Source organism: Eleutherodactylus coqui, chromosome 1, assembly GCF_035609145.1.
Source record: "Eleutherodactylus coqui strain aEleCoq1 chromosome 1, aEleCoq1.hap1, whole genome shotgun sequence".
In the NCBI taxonomy this organism is placed as follows: domain Eukaryota; kingdom Metazoa; phylum Chordata; class Amphibia; order Anura; family Eleutherodactylidae; genus Eleutherodactylus; species Eleutherodactylus coqui.
The window spans coordinates 168,586,510-168,612,263 of NC_089837.1; the positions used below are offsets into that span (position 1 = coordinate 168,586,510).

The window sequence follows — 25,754 nt, forward strand, 5'->3', positions numbered from 1 at the left end:
GGCAGCCTGGTGATGTCATTTCATCACCTGCATCATTCCACAGGTTATCAGGAATAGGCCAGGTGGTTGACTGAAGGGACAATGGTGGAGGTGAGCTAGCTTTATTATTTTAGTATGAAGGGCGTTATGGCTACAGGGGGCATTATTGGTATATATTACTACAGTGGGACATTATAGGTACTTTTTTATATAAGTGGACAGTATAATCATGTATTTACTACAGGGAGACAGTATGGCTTATTATTTACTACAGGGTGATTATTTATTAGAGGGTGAACTATGGGTATTTAATACTGCATAGGGACAATAGGGTCATTAATTTACTACATAGGGATAGTGCTGCTTGTTATTTATTACCCAGGTGGCAGTGTGTGGCAGACTTTATTTTAATATTGGGATTATGGATATGAAAAAGCAAGGAGCCAAAGACAGTTGTGTGGCAACCTCTGAATAGACAAAAGTTGTGTTTGAAAGAAGCTGTCATGTCGATCTGGACTGGATGGAGAAGAAAACCACAACACTAATTAGATATGATGTCACATGTGAGTCACAATGCCATCATTTATTCTGCCAGTGGCTGCCTCTAATCACAACTTTATGATTGGTAGAGTGATGATGGGTAATAACATTCTTCTTTGTGTTCTGATAACTCCCATCATACAAGGTGTACTGGGAAGAACAAACGTAAATAGCAGCAGCTGACTTGACTTTACAAGTTACCCATTTATTGACCTTGGCTATGGTTCTGTATTTATTTACTGAGCTTGGTTCTAGTGCTGTATTTATGTATAATTCTTGGTACTGGAGCTGTGTTTATGTACTCAGCTTGGTTATGGTGTTGTACTTATGTTATGATGTTGGTTTTGTAGCTCTTGCTATGTAATGAACTGTTATACTATGAATGATTATGAACATATATGTTTGGAGCATTTTAATTGTTTAATTGGACTATTATTTTAGGTATCATTTTCTGTGGCATACTATATCACAGATATTACACATGCATAATTTAATCACCCAGGTAGTAGAAGTATTGTTAAAACTGAGTTTCACCTAAAAATCCATCCCCATAATAGATTTGGTCTGATCGGGGCTGGGATATTGGGTGTGGCCATGGGTGGGGCTTAAAAAATTTGCCATGGTGTGCTTTGCAGGACACCTTTCCTGTCCCTCTTTCTTTTCTTCTAAAATTGCCTCTTCATATGGGAGTGTAAAATCTCTATCCCTCTGGGTCACTGACACAGCTGAAATGTTATCTCAGAAGTGATGTCAATACATACTACTGTTGTTTTTCTCTTTCAGAGGGTTTACAAATGCAAGGAATCATTACTGATTGGCAGAGCAGCAAGGTATTCTGCTCTCTGTGCTGATGCAACCCATCCTTAGCAGGATGAGTTTTATACTTAGTGGCCCCTAGAGATAAGTGAGCACGCTCGGTAAAGGCAGATACTCGAGCAAGCATTGCTCTTCTCAAATAACTGCATACTCGTCCGAGCAAATACTGGAGGGCAGCGGGTGTGAGCGGGGGGGGGGGGGGGAGAGTGAGAGAGATCTCTCTCTCTCCCTCCGCTCACCCCCGCCGCCCCCCCCCCCCCCGAGCCTGATCGGACGAGTATGCAGTTACTCTAGAAGAGCGATGCTCGCTCGAGCATCTGCCTTTATCGAGCGTGCTCGCTCAATTCTAGTGGCCACTTTCATTCCCCATTAATAGTCCCCTAGACAAAACGAGCAGTTGAAAATGACTAAACTAATCAGGTATCTATTTACACTGCTGTATATCCAGGGTTTTTCACAATTTATGTTTTTCAATTTTTCAGGCAACCCTCTTTAAGGGTGCAGTCAGACTAGCAATTTTTTCGTGTCTGTATAGGCGCGCTAAAAAAAATTGCATGCCGCAAATTGCGTGACCGGGGGCAGAAGAGCAGGGCATTTAAAAGGTGCTGCCCAGAAGCACTTTTTAAATGTCTCGTAAATTCCTGTTAGTCCTCACTGGGATTAACAAAACCCTTGGGGAGCCCCCTCATCCCTATGTGCATATGTATATCTGCGTATGTATGTAATATACATTAATATAAAAATATATACATACATACGCATACATGTGTCTGCGTGTGTGTGTATATATATATATATATATATATATATATATATATATACACACACACACACACACACATATATATATATATATTATATACATGCATGCACACATAAAATGTAACTTAAAATATCTTAAAATGTCAACATGTATGGAATAATTTACATTAAAGAAGAGGCTCAGATTAGAGTCTGTGTTTCTGTAATGGTTACACAGTCTTGCATTTCAGGACACGTGTTCTCATAGTACGATTTTAAGCCTGTCAATATTTTATTACTCTCTATGTGGTGTAACTATTTTGTTAGTTATGTTTTAGAATTTGAAAACCCTAATACATTTGTATTTATGATATGAAGATAAATTATTATGTTATAACATTATTTCATAATATTATACTTTCATCCGTGGATTGCTTCTCCACAAAGAGGATCTACAGTTGAAAATATTTCAACATGAGTAGTTATTAGTAGAATGGACATCAGTATTATTTTACAGAGTATAATCCTATCATTTTATTGGTATGCCCTGTATCCATGCAGTACTTACGGATGCACTTTGGTAATGATCTGTCCCACAAGCCATTTGCCTTACAGTTAAGAACAGATGATCCTAGAAGATAGTAGCCTTTCTTACAATGATATGTCACACTGATTCCATAGCGAAAACTCTCAGGGTAGTTCTGTTGTCCATGACGAATTGCATTTTCCACAAAACCAGGATCTGTACAGTTTACCACTGTAAGAGATAAGTAAATGCATACAAAACTTTTAGGCTGACTTTACAGGCATACAAAATAACTTAAGCATAAAATCTAACAAACTGTATCAAGCAATCTTTTTAAATCCCTTCAAATTGAACAACCAGCAATCTGTGATCAGTCAATAGTTGTGACATTTGGCCCGTTTCTGTGTAAAGGAACTGTATAGACAGAAAATAGCAAAAGGTTTTCATCTGTAACTTGTTCTGCTAAGTTTCTTCTAAGTTGTTTATGCTTCAAAGTTTGTTTGAAGTCCTTAATTTTCTTGCACATTCATCTTTTGACACTTCTTTATGTCCTTTTACAGAAATATCTGAAAACTTCAAATTCAAAATCAAGCATCTATGTATTGCCACCTTAGATTTCTAAAAGTAACCATAATCTATCGTATACCAGTCAAAACAGCTGTTGAAGTCAAACAAACTGTCTTTGAAGATGGTGCAATAAATATAGTTATCATTTAACCTGATGTAGCCAGGGCCCAGCTATAGGGGTGCAGAAGTAGCAGTTGGTATTAGACACTGGAGCCTTAGGAGCAAAGGGCTGTCTATCACATAAGAATACACCAGCATTATAAATAGCACATGGTAGGTAGAACTGACAGTGGCATCTAGAGTCTTAACTGCCATGATCAGTTATCTCCAGTCTTGGCAGGAGTTAAGGACAGTCAGCATCTGATATGTATAGAGCAGACTCAGCTCCGCAGTCCACTCTGTACAATGATACTTGCTCTACATGTATGTTATATGTCACGAAGGGGTTATGCGTGCTTTGTAAACTTCAAGGTCGATAAAAGTACTACATCTCCATTTTTAAAATATGCTCATGTTTTAAAGACTTAATTAAATAGAGTCATAAATTAATATTAGCTCTGCGTTAGGGTATATTCACATAACAGAATCTGACACAGATTTTTCTGTGCATATTACACCTGTAAAACCTTGGCAGAAATCTATGTCTAAGCTGCACACTTCTGTAGTGTATTTTTCCACGGATTTGCAATGTGGATTTAGCCATGCCGTAGATTTACAGGTAGAATGCGCTTGGAAAATTCTGTGCTGGATTCCGCAGTGTGAACATACCCTAATGGCCAGAAAAATATGCTCATGTAAAAGCAGCCTAAGGCCTCATGTCCACGGGGAAAATAAGAATTAAAATCCGCAGCGGATTTTAACTCTTCTCCCGCCCGCGGATCCGCACCCCATAGGGATGCATTGACCACCCGCGGGTAGATAAATACCCGCGGATCGTCAATAAAAGTGATTTTAAAAAAAACGGAGCATGAAAAAATCTGGACCATGCTCCATTTTCGTGCGGGTCTCCCGCGGGGATGGCTCCCGCGGGCTTCTATTGAAGCCTATGGAAGCCGTCCGGATCCGCGGGAGACCTAAAATAGGAATTTAAAAGAATTTACTCACCCGCAGCGGACCGGGAAGGTCTTCTCTTCCTCACGGCCGCATCTCCCTTGCTTCGGCTCGGCGGATGTGCCCGGCGCATGCGCGCGGCACGTCGACGACGTGCCGGCGACGTGCCGCCGGCGTGAGGAATTCATCCGCCGGCCGAAAAAGAAGATCCGGCCGTGAGGAAGAGCAGAGCTTCTCCGCCCGCTACGGATAGGTAAATTCTTATAAATTCTTATTTTCAGCGCTCATGTCCGCGGGGCAGGAGGGACCCGCTGCAGATTCTACATGTAGAATCCGTAGCGGGCCCGATTTTCCCCGTGGACATGAGGCCTAAAGCCCCCTTATTTGCGCTATGCACAAGGCTTTTTTGCGCATGTATAGGTCTATTTTGCTATACTTTTTGCAAATGCAGGGCATGTTCATTTGTGTGCGGCAGACAAACATGCCCCGGATTAAGTATCTATTTAGCTGGATAGGTTCCAGATGTGTTCTTTTATTCACTGAATTTGTGCATTTGCACATTGCATATGTGTTTGCACACTCTCCGTAAACTTCCTTGGGGAACTTTTGTGCACAAATGCACAGATACAGCAGATCTGATTTGTTTGCGAGGATTGGGTGTGCGAAATTGGGTAATAAGGATGAACCCACTAAAATCAATGGGTTCTGTTCTCTAGTTATTGCATACGTAAATTTTACACAAGCAAATACGTGGAGGCACCCTAAGGCTGGGTTCTCACAGGATTGAAATCCCGCAGAAATCTCGCAACTTGGCCGCACCAAATAACCGTGAGATTTCCGTGAGATAAGTGCAGCTTCAAAATCCACGGCCGCAGCCATGGGTTTTGAAGCAGCTTTGCAGCCTGCATCTCCACTGTAGCCATCTCTCCCCATAGAGAGACTGCTTCTGCAAAGCATCTCCGTTTCCGCGTGGCTTGGCCGCAACAGATTATTCGCAGCATACGGACGAGATTTTTGCAAAATCTTGTCCACTCTGCCGGCTACTCCCGGGATTAGGAGCCACGGGCAGAATTGCCGCGTGGACATTCCGAACGGAAATTCCGCTGCAATTCTGTCCCGGGTGAACCCAGCCTAAGTGTTCCAATTTCATCCTGTAAACTGCTATTGTTCTATTAGAGAGAAGGATTTGGGCATAATGTTGTGAAATCCATTCAGGGACCTCTAGCACTCAGTGGGCAGCCAGGAGCTCAATTTAAGTGTCAGATTACACTATATGTTTAAAGGCTAAAAAACTGGTATCTTGGCACTGCTCTCCAATGAAGGTCTCAAGACAGTAACATACAATATCCAACTTCTCTTTTAATAAATTAAAAAAACAGCAGATACGTATTTCATCGTGAACCCCTTGATCAGTCAAGCTGGGTAGAGCTAGTTTACAGAGGATAGTCAAGATAATTGAAACAATTGCGAAACACAAATTGCACTATATGTCTGTAATAATTCCATAAGCAGCAACGATATGGGCCAAGTTAAAAAACAAAGAGAAAATGTATAAAAAGTAGTAAAAGGAAAAAGTGGTGCAAACGAATCATGTTGCTCCTTTTATTTTTAGACCCTATGTAAAATGAGAGCTGTAACCTGACTGGTTACTGTGGGCTTGGTCAACTGCTTCCTTTTACCCTAGACTTACTTCTGATAATAAAGCAGAATAGACATGGAAAGAAATATTTTCATTGATATATGCAAATTTCAGGAAAATAAAGTGATATTTCAGCTGCTTATAAATTAACTAAAGTTTTTGTAGTATTACACAACATAACTAAGCAGTAAAGAAAATCTATCTATCCTAGCTCTCGAAGAAAATCTGATAAAAAGATTAGGTTGGTTGTTCTTAACATCTGTGACACAGACAGAATTCCCTGATTACTATTTACCTGGGGACACAATTGTAAATCCAGGTGATAGAGCACAGGAGATTGCTTTCTCCTAGTGACAGCTGTCAAGAATTACATATAAAATGAGTTCTGGCATTCTCAGCTTGGTCTGTTGAAAAAGTCAGAATGATGCGCAGGTATGTACTGATGACTTTGGAACTTTTATCTAAGTAGATTCAAAGCCCTGAGGATATATAAATATGGATTGGCAGTCCAAAAGTAACTTCTTAAAGTATGTCAAAAATATTTCCTCTGAATTTATTCTGCTTTATCCAACTATTTCTGTGAAGAATTATAATACTGTATCTAAAAATGTCATTTTATAATCCGATACTGCAGCCGAAAATGGCTAAAAATGGCCCTTTGTGTAAAATACAATCACATTTATTGGTTTAAGTCCTAAGTATAAAAAATATTTTAAACTTACACGTATTGTTTGGATAGTTTTTCTATTTTTCACTTGATCCAAATGTTATTTTTTACACTAAGGCCCCTTCACATGAGCCGATTAGTATTTGCGTGAGCCTGAGCACTGCGTATTTGCGGAATGAACAGTACTTTTTTGCATGCGCATCGGCATATTTTACTGTAATTTCTGTGCCTGCAAGTCGCGTTCATTTGTGCATATTAAACAAAAACGCACAGATTGAAATGGCTAATTAATCTTATGAGTCCCAGCTGTGTGTTTTTTTTTACTGTGCAATTACGCAGTATTTCACGCATCTCCAAGCATCGTGCATGAGCATTTGTACATCCACATTGACTTTTATGGGAAGTTTGGGCGCACAAATGCGTAGGAAAATAGAGCATGCTGATTTTTTTGTGCGACTGGAAAGCGCAGGTGAAACATATAATGTGAATGAACCCATTAAAATCAATGGGTTTTCTTCTCTGCGTATTGTGCGTGTAACTTTTGCGCGTGCAAATATGCCATGTGTGGGGGGCCTTAAAGGGGTCATTTCTTCTAAATTGAAAAAATAACTTATCATCGTAAATTGTATTATATAAAGCAATAAAAATACTGGTTGAGCAATAGAAATGAGAAAATATTTGAAATCTATATATCTTTCAATTCAATGAACCCTATGTTCCAATCAGGCAGGCTTGTAAATACTGAAGGAGGGTAGCATTTCACAGCATTTGGTGCCTGTGTTGCTGTAGGAACGTATTATGGAGCAAATGGGGGTGATGAAAGCTAAGAAAATAGGCAACATCTAGTTGTCTTCTAGATGGATGGATACAGTATATGACTATGGAAAACCCTTATTTAATAGATAATACAAAGTTAACAATTTTATCAAATAAAAGTAAATTAAAATGCCGTGGCATCTCCGAGATATCCTGTTACATTGTTCATGCTGTTTGACTATTTTTGGGCTTCCACTAAAAAAAAAAATAAGAACATTTGTAAATCCGTCTTTTTTTTTGTAACCTATCTGGGATGGAAATCATCAGTAGTTCATGCATGTACAGTAGATTTATTCACTCTATTATCACAGCAGTACTGTGATCATATGACCAGTTCCAACAAGTCAAGAAACCGTCGGAAACCTATAGATTTCTGAGTCCATTAAAGGGGTTCTGTCATTAAAAACAAAAAAATTATATACTTACCTATTGCTCCCCAGGAAGCCTGCTTACCACATCGTCTCCTTCCAAATCTTCTCCTGGAGCCGCTTGTCACTTCGGCCACGTGACCTGCAGCCCCCCGATTTCCCAGGATCCGGTGATGTAGCGTACTTTGTGCTACATGCCGCTTCCTTCAGGTCAATGTACGCATACGTCACTAGGGACGTAGCGTCCATTGCCATGTCAGGAAGCGCGGAATAATCGGCAGCCGCGCAAGACCATGGCGCGACTGCGCATGAGTGAACCTGGGGCGCGACTGCGCACGCGCGGGAGTGGCCCGACTGGGCATGAGCAAGGCTGTGGTGCGCGCACCCGCCGGGAAGCACTATACACGTACACGGGCCAGACAAGGATCTGGCTATGCACACTCTTGGCCAATAGAAATGTATCCCTGATATTGTTGTCAGGCAGAATACATTTCTATTAGCCAATAGAAGTGCAAGCTTGTGCTGCCACCAGTGTATTCTGCAAAAATAAATGTTATGGCCCCTTCAAATCTATGTATGTTTATATATATGCCATCTGTATCCATCTATATCTATGCGTCCATCACTCCGCCTCTATCCATCTATATGTTTATGTGTATATACACGCATATATATATATATATATATATATATATATATATACACACATATATCTATCTGTATTTGTCTGTGTGTGTATATATGGCGGTTTCAGGCGAATGTAATTTTCTTCCCTTATGTGGCCATGATTGTCACGGCCGTATATTATGACAAAACTAAGCCTAAGATTTCTGTGGTTTCATTTTCACCAGCAGTATTCTCTCCCGTTAATACTTGACCGGGGAAATATAGGACCTGCCCTATGAATACTATGTGCGTGAAAGATTGGGCATCCGCCGTATTCCAACCATTTATTTTGTTTCTTACAGTTGCTCCTACAGCTATGTGTGTGTATGTATGTGTATATATTACACACATACATACGCACATCGCAATGCATTGTTCTTACAAGGCGCACTGCACTGGCAGACACACTCGCATATTTGCCATGCAATATATATTGGTCTGAGTTTCTCGGGCTGATATAGTGCTCACTTGTGTAAAATCAGCCACAGAGAATGAATTTAAAATCACGAAAGACATAAAGCAATACATTGCCCTCTATTGTCAGCATGCTGTTATCCTGACCCCCAAGTTCAATGCATCCCAAGTGGCAGCGTGCCCACCCATATCTCATCTTGTATCCAAGCTAGAGGCGATACAACAGGGTCCTAGGACCTCCATGCCCGCCTGTATCACATCTTGTATCCAAGCTAGAGGTAGTACAACAGGGTACTAGAGTCTCCATGCCTGCCTATATCACATCTTGAGGCAAGCTAGAGGCAATACAAGAGAATACCAGAGCCTCCATGCCTGCCTGTATCACATCTTGTATCCAAGCTAGAGGAAATACAACAGTATACTAGAGCCTCCATGCCCCCCGTATCACATCTTGTATCCAAGCTAGAGGAGGTACAACAGGGTACCAGAGCCTCCATGCACACCTGTATCACATCTTGTATCCAAGCTAGAGGTGGTACAACAGGGTACTAGAGCCTCCATGCTTGCCTGTATCAAATCTTGTATCCAAGCTACAGGCGGTACAACGGAGTACTAGAGCCTGCATGCCTGCCTGTATCACATCTTATAAACAAGCTACAGGCGGTACAATGGGGTACTAGAGCCTCCATGCCCCCTGTATCACGTCTTGTATCCAAGCTAGAGGTGGTACAACATGTTACTAGAGCCTCTATGCCCCCCGTATCACATCTTGCATCCAAGCTAGAGGCAATACAACAGTGTACTAGAGCCTCCATGCCCCCCGTATCACATCTTGTATCCAAGCTAGAGGAGGTACAACAGGGTGCCAGAGCCTCCATGCCCACCTGTATCACATCCTGTTTCCAAGCTTCAGGTGGTACAATGGGGTACTAGAGCCTCCATGCCTGCCTGTATCACATCTTGTATTCAAGATAAAGGTGGTACAAAAGGGAACTAGAGCCTCCATGCCTGCCTGTATCACATCTTGTATCCCAGCTAGAGGTGGCCCAACAGGGTACTAGAGCCTCCATGCCTGCCTGTATCACATTTTGTATCCAAGCTAGAGGCGGTACAATGGGGTACTAGAGCCTCCATGCCCCCCGTATCACGTCTTGTATCCAAGCTAGAGGCGGTACAGCAGGGTTCTAGAGTCTCTATGCTGTCCGTATCACATCTTGTATCCAAGCTAGAGGCGGTATAACAGGACATACATACATACATACACACACATATATATATACAATAAGACCAGCTTTACACAGATGTAAGTGCAGTCATGCACACTTTTGTGCACTTTTTTGTCTCTCTATCGTGGAACGTACATGTCCTATGCAGTGTGTATATATATTATACACATTATATGAGTGTATATATATTTATATATCTATATGCATCTTGATATATATACGCATAGATAAAATGTATATGTACATACACTCATACAATACATTACATGGGGAATATTCCTGTTTTTACCATGTGGAGTGACTACTGTGAGGGGCTACTGTGAGGGGCTACCATGAGTGATTATTATGAGTAACTGCTGTGAGTGACTGCTGTGAGAGGCTACAGTGAGGGGCTACTGTGAGTGGTTGCTGTGAGATTGCAAGGAAGATCTGGAAGCCCTTGGGAAACGTTGGGGGTTCAGGGACAGAGGCAGGGAGAAACACTAGCAGATTTTGGTAGACTGCAGGCAGGACTGCACAGTTCTATTCACTGCACTGGAAGTAGCTTTGTGAGGGCGGAAGTGGTCAGCACAGCAAGGGGTGCTGGGAGATGACCTTCTAGCAGGAGGGGCTGAACATATAAACAAAGCATGGAGGTGAAAAATGGAGCCCGGGTAAGTACTACTTCTGAAAAAAAACATTTTGTATGTGTTGTTTACAAGAGCCTGTGCCGGCAGGGCAGATTTATTGGAAAGAAAATACAGATTGTATTGACAGAACCCCTTTAACTTCCACTGGTCATGCATTCATGCATTGTTCCCTCATCACACTCCATATTATTTCTATTGCAAGTTAATAGTAGAGCTAAGGAAAACGTACAGAAAGCAGAAGATGTCTGTGAGATGTCTTCTCCTAACGAAGCCTACGGTCATATCATTGCTGCCTTATTAATCGTGACAGTGAAGACACTGCTGTCAGAAACATGATCACATGAAATAAAATTAATTTAATAGTAAAGTTGGTGCCAACAAGCATTTATTAATTGGAATATTATGGGAGAGTTTTGTGTATTTTGATGATTTATTGAAAAATTTGCTTTACATGCTAATAAAAATGAGTGCACTGTGCATCGACTACAAACTAAGTAATTCATTCGCCTACGAAGATTTAAGGTGAAATTTGTCACAATCAACAGAAAAATGATATACTCATGAACGATCACGATCTAATCTGCTACAGCTTAATATTTGATATTCAGTTATCCAGTTTTTTGGTGGAAAGATTAATTCATTTTTCTGTGGGACCTGAAGAGACAGTACTTATCTTCTCACAAATCACAAGAATTTTAAAATGTAGTGTACGAGTTGAAGACTTTGAAAGAGCACAATTCAAATATTAGTATTGATTTTGTGCATTGAACAAGTACATGAATTTCCCCTGAGAGTTTATGTTTTGACTCTTATTGCTCCCAGATGATACAAGGCTCTTCATATATGAAATTAAGCATCTTGGCTTTGAAAAATATTTACAGTACAGTAACCAAGTACCACATCATACAAAAAAAGCAGAATGTGAATGGAAGAATGAAATACTGTCTTATTGTCATAACAAAAATATACTTTGGGATAGATAGAAAACTCTCTTAATAAATGTTTAATACTATATATCTACACACTGACTAAATATATGCAGATATATATCTTTAGCCAGTAGGTGTGAATCAAAGATACTAACAGCAGTACATGAATGCTTAGCAACACAGATGTGCCAGCCAGTGGCGTAAGCATAGGAGATGCAGAGGGTACAGTTGAACGCAGGTTCAGGACCCTTAGGGGGCCCATAAAGCCTATCTTCTCCATATAGGGAGCCTAGTAGTATGAATAAAGCATTAAAGTTGGGGGGCCCTGTTACAGATTTTGTATTGGGGCCCTGAATCTTCAACTTACGCTTCTGGTGCCAGCTGATAGCAGCAGGCTCCCACCCAACTTGGCTAACACAAGAAAGGACAGTGCTGAGATTCCTACAATGGAACAGCACCATCCAACTACTTTGGACAACATGAAAAGTCTTATCAGGCATCATAGCTGCCAAGTTACAGAACCATATGAGTCAATATATGAGCACAGCTCAGAATGGCATTGGAAACATCAGAAGAACAAAACAGCGGTTGCTCATAGATAAAGCAGTTTCCCAAGACTCAAGATCCAGTCAAACCAGCCTCAGCACAGCCTGGATTGACTACAGAAAAGCTTATGATTCAATGCCACACATGTAGATCTGTGAATGTCTGGCACTCTACAAAGTCAACAGGACACTGAGGACCAAGGACTTACCTCAAAAACTCAATGAGACTGTGAAAGACAACACTGGAAGTCAACTCAAAACAGCTAGTAGTGGTGACCAACAGGGTGGAGTTCCTAGCAGGGCACATAGAAGACATGCAGATCAGGCATAAGTACATTGGTATCCCACAACCGCATGGGAACCATGAGGAGGAGGAAGGCGGCAACATCCAAGTACCACCAAAGAGTAAGACAGGTCCTAAGGAGCTAGCTCAATGGGTGGAACAAGATCCATGCCATCAACATGTATGCTTTGCCAGTCATCAGAAACACTGCTGGTATAGTGAGTCTGCCAAAAGAAGACTGGTGATATGAAGTTCTTCGCAATGTACAGAGGTTTCCACACCAAGTCCAACACTCTGAGACTGCACATTAAAAGAAGAGAGGGTGGACAGGGTCTAGTGGTGGTCAAAACTACCATCCTAAATGCAACTCGGCGCATCCAGGAGTACATCAATAAGATGGCACCCAAAGATGAATTGCTGAGAGAATGCTGAGGCTGCAGCAGACATGAAAGGAAGAACAAATGAAAGAACAAATGAAAGAAATGCCATGGCAAGATAAACCCCTGCATGGAATGTACAATCAACAGTTAGTTGAAGTGGATGACATTGGGAAATCCTAACAATAACTGAAGAAGGCTGGACTCAAAGACAGCACTGATGTATTGATCATAGCAGCACAAGAACAGGCATTAAGTACCAGATCCATAGAAGCAGGGATCTACCACACTAGACAGGATTTGAGGTACATACTGTGCATAGAGGCCTCAGAGACAGTCCAACACATAGTGGCAGGATGCAAGATGCAAGTAGGAACATCATAAACTGAACAGCACAACCAGTTAGTGGTACCAAGGGACAGCAACATTAGAAAGAAGGAGACGGAGAAGTACTAGGGCCTGAAAGAACTAGGGAGGATAAAGAAAGTGAAGGTAAAAGTGGTCCCAGCGGTGGTTGGAGCACTTGGGACTGTAACTCCTAATCTTGGGGAATGGCTCCAACAAATCCCAGGAACAACGTCCGAGTACATTATACACATTATATACAGCCCAATATGGTAGAAGCTGTGAAGCACTGTGTTTTCTGACACCTTTCTATATTATAGCCAGCAATAACTTTTTTTAGCAACTTGTACTACAGTAACTATCCTGATTAGACCTGATGGGCTAGCCTTTACTTCCCATGCTCATCAATGAACCTTGGGTAGCCTCGATCCTGTTATCGGTTTACTAATTTTCTTTCCTTGGACCACTTTTGATTGGCACTAATGATGATATACTACCGGTTTTCCCAGAAAAAAGACACTTTTTTTATATTAATTTTTGCCTCAAAATAGGCACAGTGACTCATTTTCGGGTGGTGTTTAATAATACTCACTTACCACCGGCGTTCTGGTCCTCGTGCTGGCCTCCGTCGCTGCTGCAGACTGCTGTGTCCTCCTTCAAGCCAACAGAGCAGTTCTTCTTGGAAGCGGGGCTTGAATACCCCGCCTCCAAGAAGCTAATGCTCTGATTGGTTAATCGAGCGCCGTGTCAGCCAATGAGAGCCAAAATGAACAGCAGCACTCCAAAATTAAACCACTAACAGTGGGGGTGAAACATAGAAAAAGGTGCAAGCTTAACTAGAGATCCTGACTTCAGTAAGTTCCAACAAAGTAGTCCATATATAGAAAGTAGGAAGCAGCACCACAAGCAGATTCTTCACAGCATCTTATAAAGATAAAAGTTTCTCATCTTTATTTAGGCATCCAGGGTTAAAAAAGTGGCAGATTGTGGCGTTTCGGCCAGTGCAACGGCTTTTGTCAAGCTGTGAAGAATCTGCTTATGGTGCTGCTTCCTACTTTCTATATATAGCCAATGAGAGCCGGCGCTGGTTTAACCAATCAGCTGAAAGCTTGTAAATTTGGCAAATAAACCCAATTTGCAATGGGGGCTAAATAATTTTTGATTGCAATTGTAGAAAACATAATTACAGCAGTCTTCTCCCACCAGCTCAGACTAAACTAATAACTAAATATACAACCTACAGAGGGAGAAACTGTGGATTCAGTATACAAAGTCATATAATAGCTAGAAATAATGATGTTCCTCATGTACAGAGATGGCAGCTTATTCTTAATAGTTATTTGAAGAGGTAGGTAATGATATATCACTGGAATAAGCCATCAATGTATGAGCAATGGGAATCTAACTAATGTGACCTGTTCTGATTATTAGACAAAGTGAAGAAGGGCAGAAGTGCTCAGAAAGTACACTGTCATCTCTTATCCAGTTGGCTGGGGATCATGGCTATCAGACTCCACTTATTAAGCATTATTAATCAATTTCTTTAGAGATATAACCTCTTCAAAAGGTCTTGAATTTCAAAATGTTGTCCTTACATAAAAATTATGTTGCTTAGTAATTTTTTTTATATCTCAATTACATTGTCTACCCACTATGTGGGTCACATGTGTGTGGGTATTCTATATTTAAACATCTATAATCGTAGACAACTGAGCTTGGTAACGCCAAAGAGGCTTGTAGACAGCAAACCAACTTTTTGCAGTCATAAAGATAGACAAAACTTAAAATGTGTGAAGCCTCTAAATGTATAATTTATGAAAAATTAAAGAGAATTACCATACCCCACTACAAAAAAGACTCTCTCAAAAGTAAGGAATTATAGGTATAGTTCTATCTCAAACCATTTTTTTTGTATACAAGTCTAATTAACTAATGCCTTTTCCCCCTAACACTATATTATTATCAGAAGATAACTGCAATATATTGTATATGTCCCCTAGTCAATATATATATGAAAGTGAATGGCTCCTAGATAATTGATTGCTGAGGATCAGTATACATTAAAACATTTGTTTCACAGCATTCATAAACAAACTGTTGCAGACATTTCTATTCCAGGCCTACACTGAGGCTGTTTCATGAAAAAGTTTGATTAAGGAAAGGTAATGATTTAGGACAACTCGCAAAAGAGCAGGGATTTAAGTAAGCAGAGGATCCAAATAATTGTCATGATTCATGACATGTAACTTGAGTCAACTGCAGAAATAGATTTTTTTGTAGAGGAGCAAAAAACAAAGTAGAAAACTTGTTCTTCAAAGGCACCAAATGAACAAAGAATATTAAGTAGGGAAAAGTCAAAGACAGAAAAATACTCAGAAAATGATTACATATGGACTAGAAAAAAAACGTATCTGCAATATTTAACTATTGAAAAGATGTCCAGCTCGTTACATGCACATTGCAACAAGTCTGTTTCTAGTAGAGAGGTGCAAATATCTCACAGTTGTCATTGCGAGATCCGCGGTGATTAATTGTGTGCGAAGCTCGCATGACGTGCTTTCCATAGGAGAACAATGGAAAGTGCAGCCCGACATCCATGAGTGGAGAATTATAGCGATTCTCAGCTCGCCTAATTAAAATCGTGGCAGGCTGCGATGTGCTGCGATTCTCCGCGGTGAGCCTATCTGTTAGATAGGTGAGCCTATCTGTTAGATAGGCTCATCGTGGAGATCTTTTAGTGCTTCCCCCTCCTCCCCCACAGTGGAATATTCTGTCCCGGCCATGGACAGGTGGCCTAAGGGAGCAGGGTGCTGTCACCTTAAGAATTTATGAGCGGCACTGACATTCCAACACTCGATGGTGCAGGCGGTGATGCAAGTAGCACAATCCATGACTGAAGAACACTGAAGAGAAAGTGCCACCCCCAGTGTAGTGACAATCATTGATGCGACTAGCATGTCATCTGCTGTAGGGTAACAGTAGATGTGCCCTGCATAAAAGCTTTGAGGCTTCAAAGTCTGTGGTGATTCCAAAGAAATGTTCAAAGTAATGTGCCCTCCTATGAAGCAAAGTGTGTAAAATGTGTTTAGTAATGTTTTTGTGTGTTGCAACTATATCAGTATGCTCCATCCCATATTACTACCACTCAATCACAGGGATATCTAGCAATGGGCATTGTCAATGAAATATAACGGTTTCAATGAATTAAAGGTGATCTGCAACTTATCCCCTATCTGCAGGATTTGTTGTATGAAGTGCTGACATACAAGTTTTAATTTCTGAGTTATATAATTTTTTATATACTGAGCTGACCATACAGAAAAATAAGAAAACAGTCTGTAGCCACCTTATCAGGGCCCCCACAGCTCCAGCACATCCAGAGGTCTGTGAATCACTGCAGAAGCCTGTAACGTCCCTATCAGGGCGAACGGAAAGTTGGGGAGACCCGGGAAAGTATAGGTAGCTTTCATATTTTACTTCATAGGCAGCATATTAAAAATACTCAGAAAACCTCTTAAAGTTGTACTTAAAAGCTGCTCATTAAACAGTCATAACAATCAAAACAATTGAAAAAAGCTCTTTGAGTTTTTTCTTTTTCTATTTCCATTTAGATGAAATAGAAGAATGTAATTTAAGTGAATCAAATGCATACTAAATTCAGCACGTAGAATCGTAAGATCCACAAGAAAATGTTTGATGTCATCTGGTTCAGAAACTTTCCTGCACCGCACAAGTTTGGAACAAAACATCTTGCAACTAAATATCTTATTGAGGATCTAGTGACATGAATTTCCATTAGTGTCTAAATCAATTTAGTCCTTGAAGCTTTGACAACAATCTAGTAAGGGGCCGTTCTGTGCTTCATTCTGTAGTGAAATGTGATGTACTGTATACAAGTAAAAAGAGATTCATTCTAGATACAGCATGTGAAGATGTGCAGATTACTTCCAACAAAGTTTTGTACATTTGGAGGTAGAATGAATATTTAGATAGAAACAAGTCATTTGGTTTGTGGTGTGTGTAAATGGAATTTACTAACTCCCCGTGGCTACGGGGAAATGATACATGTATTTTGTATAGGAAATTTATTTTTTGGATAAATCTATATTTAGAATTGTGCTTGCCATCAGTAAACACAAGAATGAGAGAAACGCATGTGTTGGACAGCGTTTTGGGGCATGGGGAGACGGGGGCAAGCAAAGAAAGCAATTACCAAATTCTAAACAATTTCTAAAGCCCACACTGGCCTGCTGGTATGCTGAGTGACTTGCCAGTCCTCTGCCTACCCTGGGTCAGTCCATTTTCTAGAACACACCTATTATTGCATCATAACATATGTCCTGCCGGGGGCACTATTTTCCTAATTTTTTTGCCAATATTGTGTTGCTTGCCATTAGTAAATGAGAAATGTTAGTAGGTACCACACATAGTAGGAAATATTCTTTTCTTTTTTTTCTGCACCTTTTGCAACCCTAGTTCTAAAAAAGTTGAGGCGCTGTGTAAAGGGTAAACGAATGTTAAGAAAAAAAGAATGCAATGATTTGGAAATCTTATATAACCACATTTTATTCACAATAGAGCATAAAATATATCAGATGTTGTTAGTGGAAAGTTGACCCTCCAGCTGTCTTTCTTTAGCACTTACTTTTCCAGCCTTCTGTTACCCCTATCCCAATTTTTCTGAGATGTGTTGATGCCAACAATTTCTAAATGAGTAAATTTAGAAAAAAAATAAATTAAAAATGTCTCACTTTCAACTTGTTCTGTTGTGAATAAAAGATGGTTATATGAAATGTCCAAATTATTGCATTTTTTTTCTTTACGTTTAGACCTGCACTCATTTGCAGAAAGTAATTGTGAATGATCGCGGATGCGAGAGTTTTTTCCTGTGGATATACGCTATGCACAATGTAGCGCCCGTGTGAAAGAATCATGTCTCTCTCACCTTCAGCCGGCATTTTGGCTTTTTAAAATCTATTTTCCTTTGAAGTTGCAAGCTTTTCTCCCCTTTATATGCAATGTTAATTGCTAGAGATGAGCGAGCATACTCGCTAAGGGCAATTACTCGATCGAGCATTACCCTTAGCGAGTACCTGCCCACTCGGGAGCAAAGATTCGGCTGCCGGTGGCGGGGGAGAGCGGGGAGGAACGGAGGGGAGATCTCTCTTTCCCTCTCTCCCCCACCGCTGCCCCCTGCTCACTGCCGCGAATCACCTCTCACCCACGCCAGCAGCAGAACCTTTTCTTCAGAGCGGGCAGGTACTCGCTAAGGACAATGCTCGATCGAGTAATTGTCCTTAGCGAGTATGCTCGCTCATCTCTATTAATTGCGTATAGGTGATGGAATACTCACATCCATTGACTTTAGCACCGAATCTGCTAAAATAGAGCATGCTGCAATTTTTCTTCTGCGTGCGGAATACGCAATTCGTGCCTGTGAGTGTGAATGGAAAATTAAAAATACATGCCTTTTAATGCCCGCGGATCTTCCATGTGAATGGCGATCGTGGATTCTGCAATTAACGTCCATTCGTGTGAGAAACCCCCTTAGTATTCTTTATTGCAACATTGTCTCACCAATACTTTGATTTTTTCCAATAATGACAGTGAAGACAACAAAGAAGAAAATTGCTATGGTGCTTTGATTGTTCAAAGTGTTTTGTGTTTAATGATAACCATATTTTTCACACTCCTGCAGAACTCAATTCTGCTTACAATGCTAGTTCAAGGACAAAATAACATTCCTAAAGATAAATTCACAACATTTTCAGTGGCATTCCAAATTATATAGAACTGATAACTGTTATGAGAAAAGGCTGAAAAACAACAGAACCATACTAACACTTTTTATACTTTTTAACCCAAATTTTTAAAATTAGTCTGCTGTCATGTGATTGTAAAAAGGTACATTTTAGCATCCATACTACGGTCACAGCATCTGCACCTCTGACTATTCATTAGAATTAAATGTAGATCAAAGTAGGGCTGTATGAAGATTTGAAGCAAGATAAACAGAGGTCTGGATGTTGCAGGTGTAATATGGATGCTAAAATGCATCAGTTGCCTAAAAATGTACTCATAGGGGTTGGCCACCTTATATATGGTCAGGTCAAGAGTAGAGTTGAGCGAACGTACTCTGTCGAGCTTGATGCTCGTTTGAGTATTAGCGTACTCAATGGTGCTCGTTACTCGAACGAGCATCAAGCCGTGTTCGACCCCGCCCCAGTTTTTTGCTCCTCCCCGCTGTGATGTGCCTGTTTTGGCCCCTCTCTGCCGTGATGCAGCGCATCAATGACAAATTTTTTGTCTGGCAAGCAGGGGAGAGAGAGAGAGTGCAAAGAAAAAAAAACAACTCAGGACCCGGCGTCCCACATACAAAAATGCTCGAGTCTCCCATTGTAGCCAATGGGGTTCGTTACTCGAGTAGAGCTAAAGCTCGACTCGAATAACGCGGACCCGAGCATTCGGGTGCTCACTCATCTCTAGTCAAGAGTCATTAGTTAGGACATTAACAGCCGACTAATATATAGTTTTTATGCACCCTTGCCTTCTCCTCTGACAGTTGCTACTCTGGCCCGAAAATGGCCACTAATGGAGAGGTATCTGATGTGATCCCATCCATCAGCAGCTTCCATTGAAGTGCACTGCATCTGTACCAGTTTCCTACTTGACCAGAATCTGCATCTGAGAAGCAAACTAGTAAAACTGCAGTGCATGTTAATGGGAGCCGGTGAGGGACAGAGTCACAGCACACACAGGGACTTTTATTATCTGTTCACATGTGGCGAATTTGCTGTGGATTTTCAGGAACTGAAAAAATCAGCAGTAAATCTGTACTATTTGTTGCAGATTTAGGAGCTGATCTGCAGCAGATTTTACTCCTTAAGGCCTCGGTCACATGGACATTTTTAGGTCCGATTTGCAGACGCACTTGTGATCTGCAGATTTATAGACCCAATGCAAAGCAATGGGATCAGTCGAATGTCCGTTTTTGATGCGGATGTGCCTATAATTTTGGGACACACCGATTCGCAGAACACATGTAACTGCGTTCTGCACAAATCGGTGCTTGGATTTGCGCTCAATGGGGCCGGCGGCAGCAGTGCTGACCCCATTGAGAACATATACTAAGATTGTTCTCCTCTGCCACAGCTGTGCCACAGCTGTGCCACAACTGTGGCAGAGAAGAACAATGTTCTCCCATTGAAGTCAATGGACCCGGCAATACAGCCGACTCCATTGAAAGCAATGGGCTGCCGGCAAGCACTGGATGAATTTTCAGGGAAGGGCTTAAAATATAAGCCCTTCCCTGAAAACCATCCTGAAAATGTGTAAAAAAAAAAAAAGTATACTCACCTTTTTCCTGCAGCCGGAGTTCAGCCACGGATGGCCGGCAGTTCTCCTGAACTGCTCTCTGTAGTATTCAGCAGGCAGGGATTTAAAATCCCCGCCTGCTGAATGGGCTGCCTCTGATTGGTCACAGCACTCACCAATCAGAGGCAGCTCTCACTCACCCATTCATGAATTCATGAATGGGTGAGTGAGTGCTGCCTCTGATTGGCTGAGTGCAGGGACCAATCAGAGACAGCTCTCAGCTATTGAATGACAGCTGCCTCTGATTGAATTCAATGGGCGAACATCGTTCTCCTCTGCCACAGCTGTGGCAGAGGATAGCGGGCAGCGCTGGGCCGTTTAGCTGAAAACGCTGCTAGGTGCAGATTTTTCAGCGAAATGTCGGCCCCGGTCAAGCGATTTGTGGATGCGCATCCGTTATGCGATCCGCAAATCGTGTGAAAAAACGCCCGTGTGACTGAGGCCTAAATTGAAGGAGTAAAATCTGCTGCAGATCTGCGAATCTGAAGCAGATTTTTTCAACTGTGAAAAAGCCTTAGTGAATCTGCCATGTGTAAACACATCCTTAGGCTATATTCACATGTGAATCTCACAAGTGTTTCATGTGTTGTAAGAGGTAAAAAAAAAATTGCTGCATGTCTTACTTTTTTATGTTCCTTGGAACCCATCACCCATTGTTTTCAATGAGAGAATCAAACACATCGCATGCCCTGCGATGTGCAGGCGAATATGATTTAATGCTTCCCAAGTGAAATCAATGGGAACCTCTTGCCGATTCTCCCATGAATGTGAAACAGCTGCCAGAGGATTGGAATTTCAGAGAAGTGATGAGGCATTTTTGAGTTGAAACTTTCACATCTGCGGGTAAAACGCATGTTGACATGTGCGATATCGGGCAGGGTTTCTTGGCCTGATATTGCACTCGCCCGTGTGAAGGTAGCCTTAAATGAATGCATTTAACTAATCTTTGTCCTTGAAGGCAATTAAGCAGATTGAACACATTGAATATAAACAAGGAAGTGTATGCTTGGAGGAAATAATAAATACAGAACATAAAAGAAACAAGATGTGCATTTTTGTGCTTGGCAAACAGAGATGAACTTCATAGCTTAGGTGCTAATTGATGTTTCAGTTGGTTATAACAACAGAAATCTGCATATGATTCACCAATATTTAAGCAAGCTAGTAAGTATTGTTAGTTTTATAAGTAAGTTAACCTCATCAAGACCACAGATTCTTCTGGTATTCAGTACTTTTCTATGGTGTTTACCATGTGGGAAAAATATTGTGATATTCTAACAGTTTAGACTTTTACAAACATGGTAATACCAAATGAATTTTTTTTAATTTTTAGATTTTTATGGGAAAGTGCTTTTTAATCTTTTAACATTTTTATTTTTTACTGTTTTAAAAAATTTTATTAAACTTTTTTTCTGCTTCTTTTTTTAAGTCCCCATAAGTGATTTAAACTTGCATTCCCTTAACTGCTTATACTGTATACGGCAGTGTTTCAGTGTATCAGTATATAGAAATTTTCAGCCAAAAGCAAGGCTTACTAGGCATCCATGCATGGCAGCCCTGGCAGCCTTCCATAGGCTTCAGGCTGCCATTCTGACCCATCGGCACTTTGTAAGTGCATCCTGGGGAGGGCTCTGGAGGAGCCCGCCTGGCTGAATTTTTAGATGTGCAGTCGGTTATGACTGTAGCATCTAAATAGTTAACTGCAGCGGTTGGTGATAATACTTATTACAGCCATTGCTGAAGGCTGACAGCTGGCAAAAAGAGCCGATAGCTGTCAAGTATATTGCAGACTCTGCTTCTGAGCCCACTTCATGACCCTTTGCGACCACATGATATATATTTATGTGATACAAGTGGTTAAAAGCTGCTATATATCAAAAGTTGGGTTTATGTCATAATCATTGTACCTGTTTTCTAATTCCTAAACTAAATTAGACAAATTTTAGCACATTAGCATATTGGTGGATTCAGTGTTAAGACTGTACGTGTGGTTTCCCCCAAGAAAATGTAATTACACGCAAACACCCGTGTAGCAACACCTACAAGACCTTTATACATGTTAAAGATTAAGGCGCTCCTACCCCGACAAGTTGGAAGAGAGCTGCTCCACATTCCACTGCTACGACATTGTGCTTGAAAGGGCCCCTGAAGAATATAACCCGTGTTACAAGTGAAGTTCACCACATCATTTAAATTAAATTCACTTCCATTTGTTAGTCCGTGCGCTGGATTTCCAGGGTGACCACATGTGATAGCTGTAAAAGAACAGAAAAGAGAAAAATCCTTACAGATTGCATGTAGTTTGATGCTCCTATACTGTGGAAAATATCTTCAAATATTAGTAACTGGATATAATTTTTCAATAACATTTTTTATCCCTTTTCATGTTATTGAAAAAATGTTTAATTTTAAAAAAAACACTGAAAATTAGTGCAAAGTATCCTTGTAGCTAAAAAAAAATCATAATTTTAGGAAATATGTAACAACTTCACTGAACTCCTGGGTATCTAATTTGCTGCATGTATCATGAAATATCCATTCAAATATATGAAGAGATTCATCTGGTATAGACAGTTGGCGCTTACTGTAGGACATTGTGTCATACATTTACAGCATAGTGATGGTGAGTCACAGGATATACTCTGGTAACTGTGCCCTCAGTAGTGGGTGCCTGCTGTATAATACTGTTATAGTACTGATATATTAGTACAGCTATATGTTGCAGGGGGCTACCGGGTTGTCATGCCAGCATGGGCCAAATGAAGGTGCTCAAGTCTGCAATCTTTTCACACTTATTAGATCCTGCCAGAAACATTAATCTGACAAGTATAATACATTGCAATACAGAAGAACTGCAGTATATATTAGTGACAGAGATTCCTTTTGTTAAAGCATTTTGATAATAAAAAAAGTTAAAAGATATTAAAAAAATAAAAAACACTTTTTTCCAACCCAAATTGCTTAATTATGTAAAGAAACATAGTAAAACAATACAACCTTCCTTATGAAATTAATGCACTAGTTATCCAATGTTGTAAATATCATAAAACAAAAGAAAAATATAAGGCTGGCATTGCTAATTTTTGGATACTTTACCTATGAAAAAGGGAATAAAAAGTCATAAAAAATCTTTGGGAGACCCGGTGCCAGTATAAGGCCTCATGTCCACGGGGGAAATCAGGCCCACTACAGATTCCCCATGGAAATTCCATAGTGGGTCCCTCCTGCCCCGCACACATGAGGGCTAAAAATAAGAATACAGATAGTCCCCGACTTGCGAACATTCGAGTTACGAATTTCGCTAGATACGAACTATCTGTACAGCACAGTATGATGTAATGCTATGGCATTACATCATGCTGTGCAGGGAGCGGACAGGCTTCTATCAAGCCTGATAGAAGCCTGTCCGGTCACATCGCGGTTGCTGGGCAGCCGGGGGCCTTCTGAAAGGCCCTAGGGCTGTCTATGCAGAGCGCCTAGCAAGCCGTGCGCTTGATAGGCACTCTGCATAGGCAGCCCTGGGGCCTTTCAGAAGGTCCCCGGCTGCCTAGCAACCACACAGCGTCCCGCGATCTCATCGTGGGACGCTGTACGGGCCCCCTGAACGTCGGGTGCAGGCTGTTTCTTACAGCGGGGGCACCCGGCGGCAGCAGTTCCGACGAGCCGCGCCGCTCGTCAGAACTGTTAACACTTTAAATACCGCTGTCAGAGCGGTATTTAAAGTGTTAACAGTTCTGACAAGCGGCGCGGCTCGTCGGAACTGCTGCCGCCGGGTGCCCGCTGTAAGAACAGCCTGCACCCGACGTTGTATGGAGCGAGATCCACCCGCGATCCCGCTCCATACTACCATTTGTTCGACTTGCGAACAAAACGGACTTGCGAACGGGCTCCCGGAACGGAACCTGTTCGCAAGTCGGGGAGCATCTGTAAACTCACCTGCTGCAGGCCTTGCGTGTCTTCCCTTCTTCGTGGCTGGATCTTCTTTCTTCGGCCCAGCTGCGTGCCGCGCACATGTGCCGGGCACATCCGCCGGGCTGAAGAAAGAAGTTTTCGGCCGCGAAGGAAGGAAGACCTGCATCGCCCGGAGCAGGTGAGTTTAATTTAAGCGCCGGTCTCCTGCAGATCCGGATGGCTTCCATAGGCTTCAATAGAGACCCGCACCTAAATGGAGCATGTCCGGATTTTTTCCTGCACGCGGGACCCACGCCTGCAGGGAAAAATGACCTCCGCAAGTATTTAACTACCTGCGGGTGTCTAATACATCCCTATAAGGCGCGGATCCGCGTGCAGGAAAAACGCTGCGGATTTAAAATCTTAATTTGCCCGTGGACATGAGCCCTAAGAGTGAAATGGAATACAAAAAGAGGGTCTTACCACTGCTTATAGCTCCTTTCTTTGCCAAAACCCCTCCTCATCCAGCACTCCCTACATGTCAAGGGGAAGCTTTTTTCCCTTCTATTGTGCAGAGCTCTGCCGTCATGCCATATAGCACCTCCTCAGCGCTGATATACCTTCAGAGCTCACATCTACCACAGCTAATGCAATCCCTTTTGAATCTGGAATTGTTTACTGCTAGGCTGGTTTCACACTAAGAGGAAATTTATGCACCTCTAATATGGACAAGTGTCTTGGTCCAACTGTTGGTCTCCTGACCAGAATTCACAGCATCATATTGAGTGAAATCATGTGAAAATGGCATTTGGCAGCATTATAGTGTGATCTCACATGAAACCAGCCTATGTTTAACATGGATTTTGCTGTGCACTTTACTGCATATTTCACCTATCTACACTAAAAAGGATGAAGTACACTGCAAAAATTCATTAAAATCCACAGAAAAATCCCATAGCACGCGGATTACACATCTTTATATCTCATCCACATGGCTGGTTCCGTAATCTACAGCAGATTTCCTGTTCACAAATCTAAACAGAAAATTTGCAGAATTTCTGATTCATGTGAAGTTTCCCTTAATCTATAAATTGTAAAGACTTGATATAAAAAAAAAAACATCAGTTATTACATTTGTAGCCTAATAGTTGCAGTGCCTTGTGAGGGAGGGGTCTGATTTATTCATGAGATACATAGGGAGAAAGCTGTCAATCAGTACCAGGATGGCGGAGGGATTATGAATACATTGGACTCCTGCCTCACAGCAGAAGCATCTTATGAATAACTATTAAACTGTGAGTTGAACAAAGCTACAGCATACTCAGAGATAAGTTAGGGTATCTGTCACTACTTCCTTTTCCCCTTA

At 41.3% G+C, this 25,754-nt stretch overlaps 1 protein-coding gene across 1 annotated transcript in view; it reads right to left on the reverse strand.

The window, feature by feature from the left end:
- Positions 1-25,754, reverse strand: part of CSMD1 (CUB and Sushi multiple domains 1) — a 1,401,348-nt gene that overhangs the window by 105,958 nt on the left and 1,269,636 nt on the right. Inside the window, exons 54-55 of the mRNA XM_066607269.1 lie at positions 22,579-22,752; positions 2,645-2,833 (exon numbers count right to left, since the gene is read on the reverse strand). Coding sequence (XP_066463366.1) covers positions 2,645-2,833; positions 22,579-22,752 — 363 coding nt within the window. The remainder of the gene's footprint in view (positions 1-2,644; positions 2,834-22,578; positions 22,753-25,754) is intronic.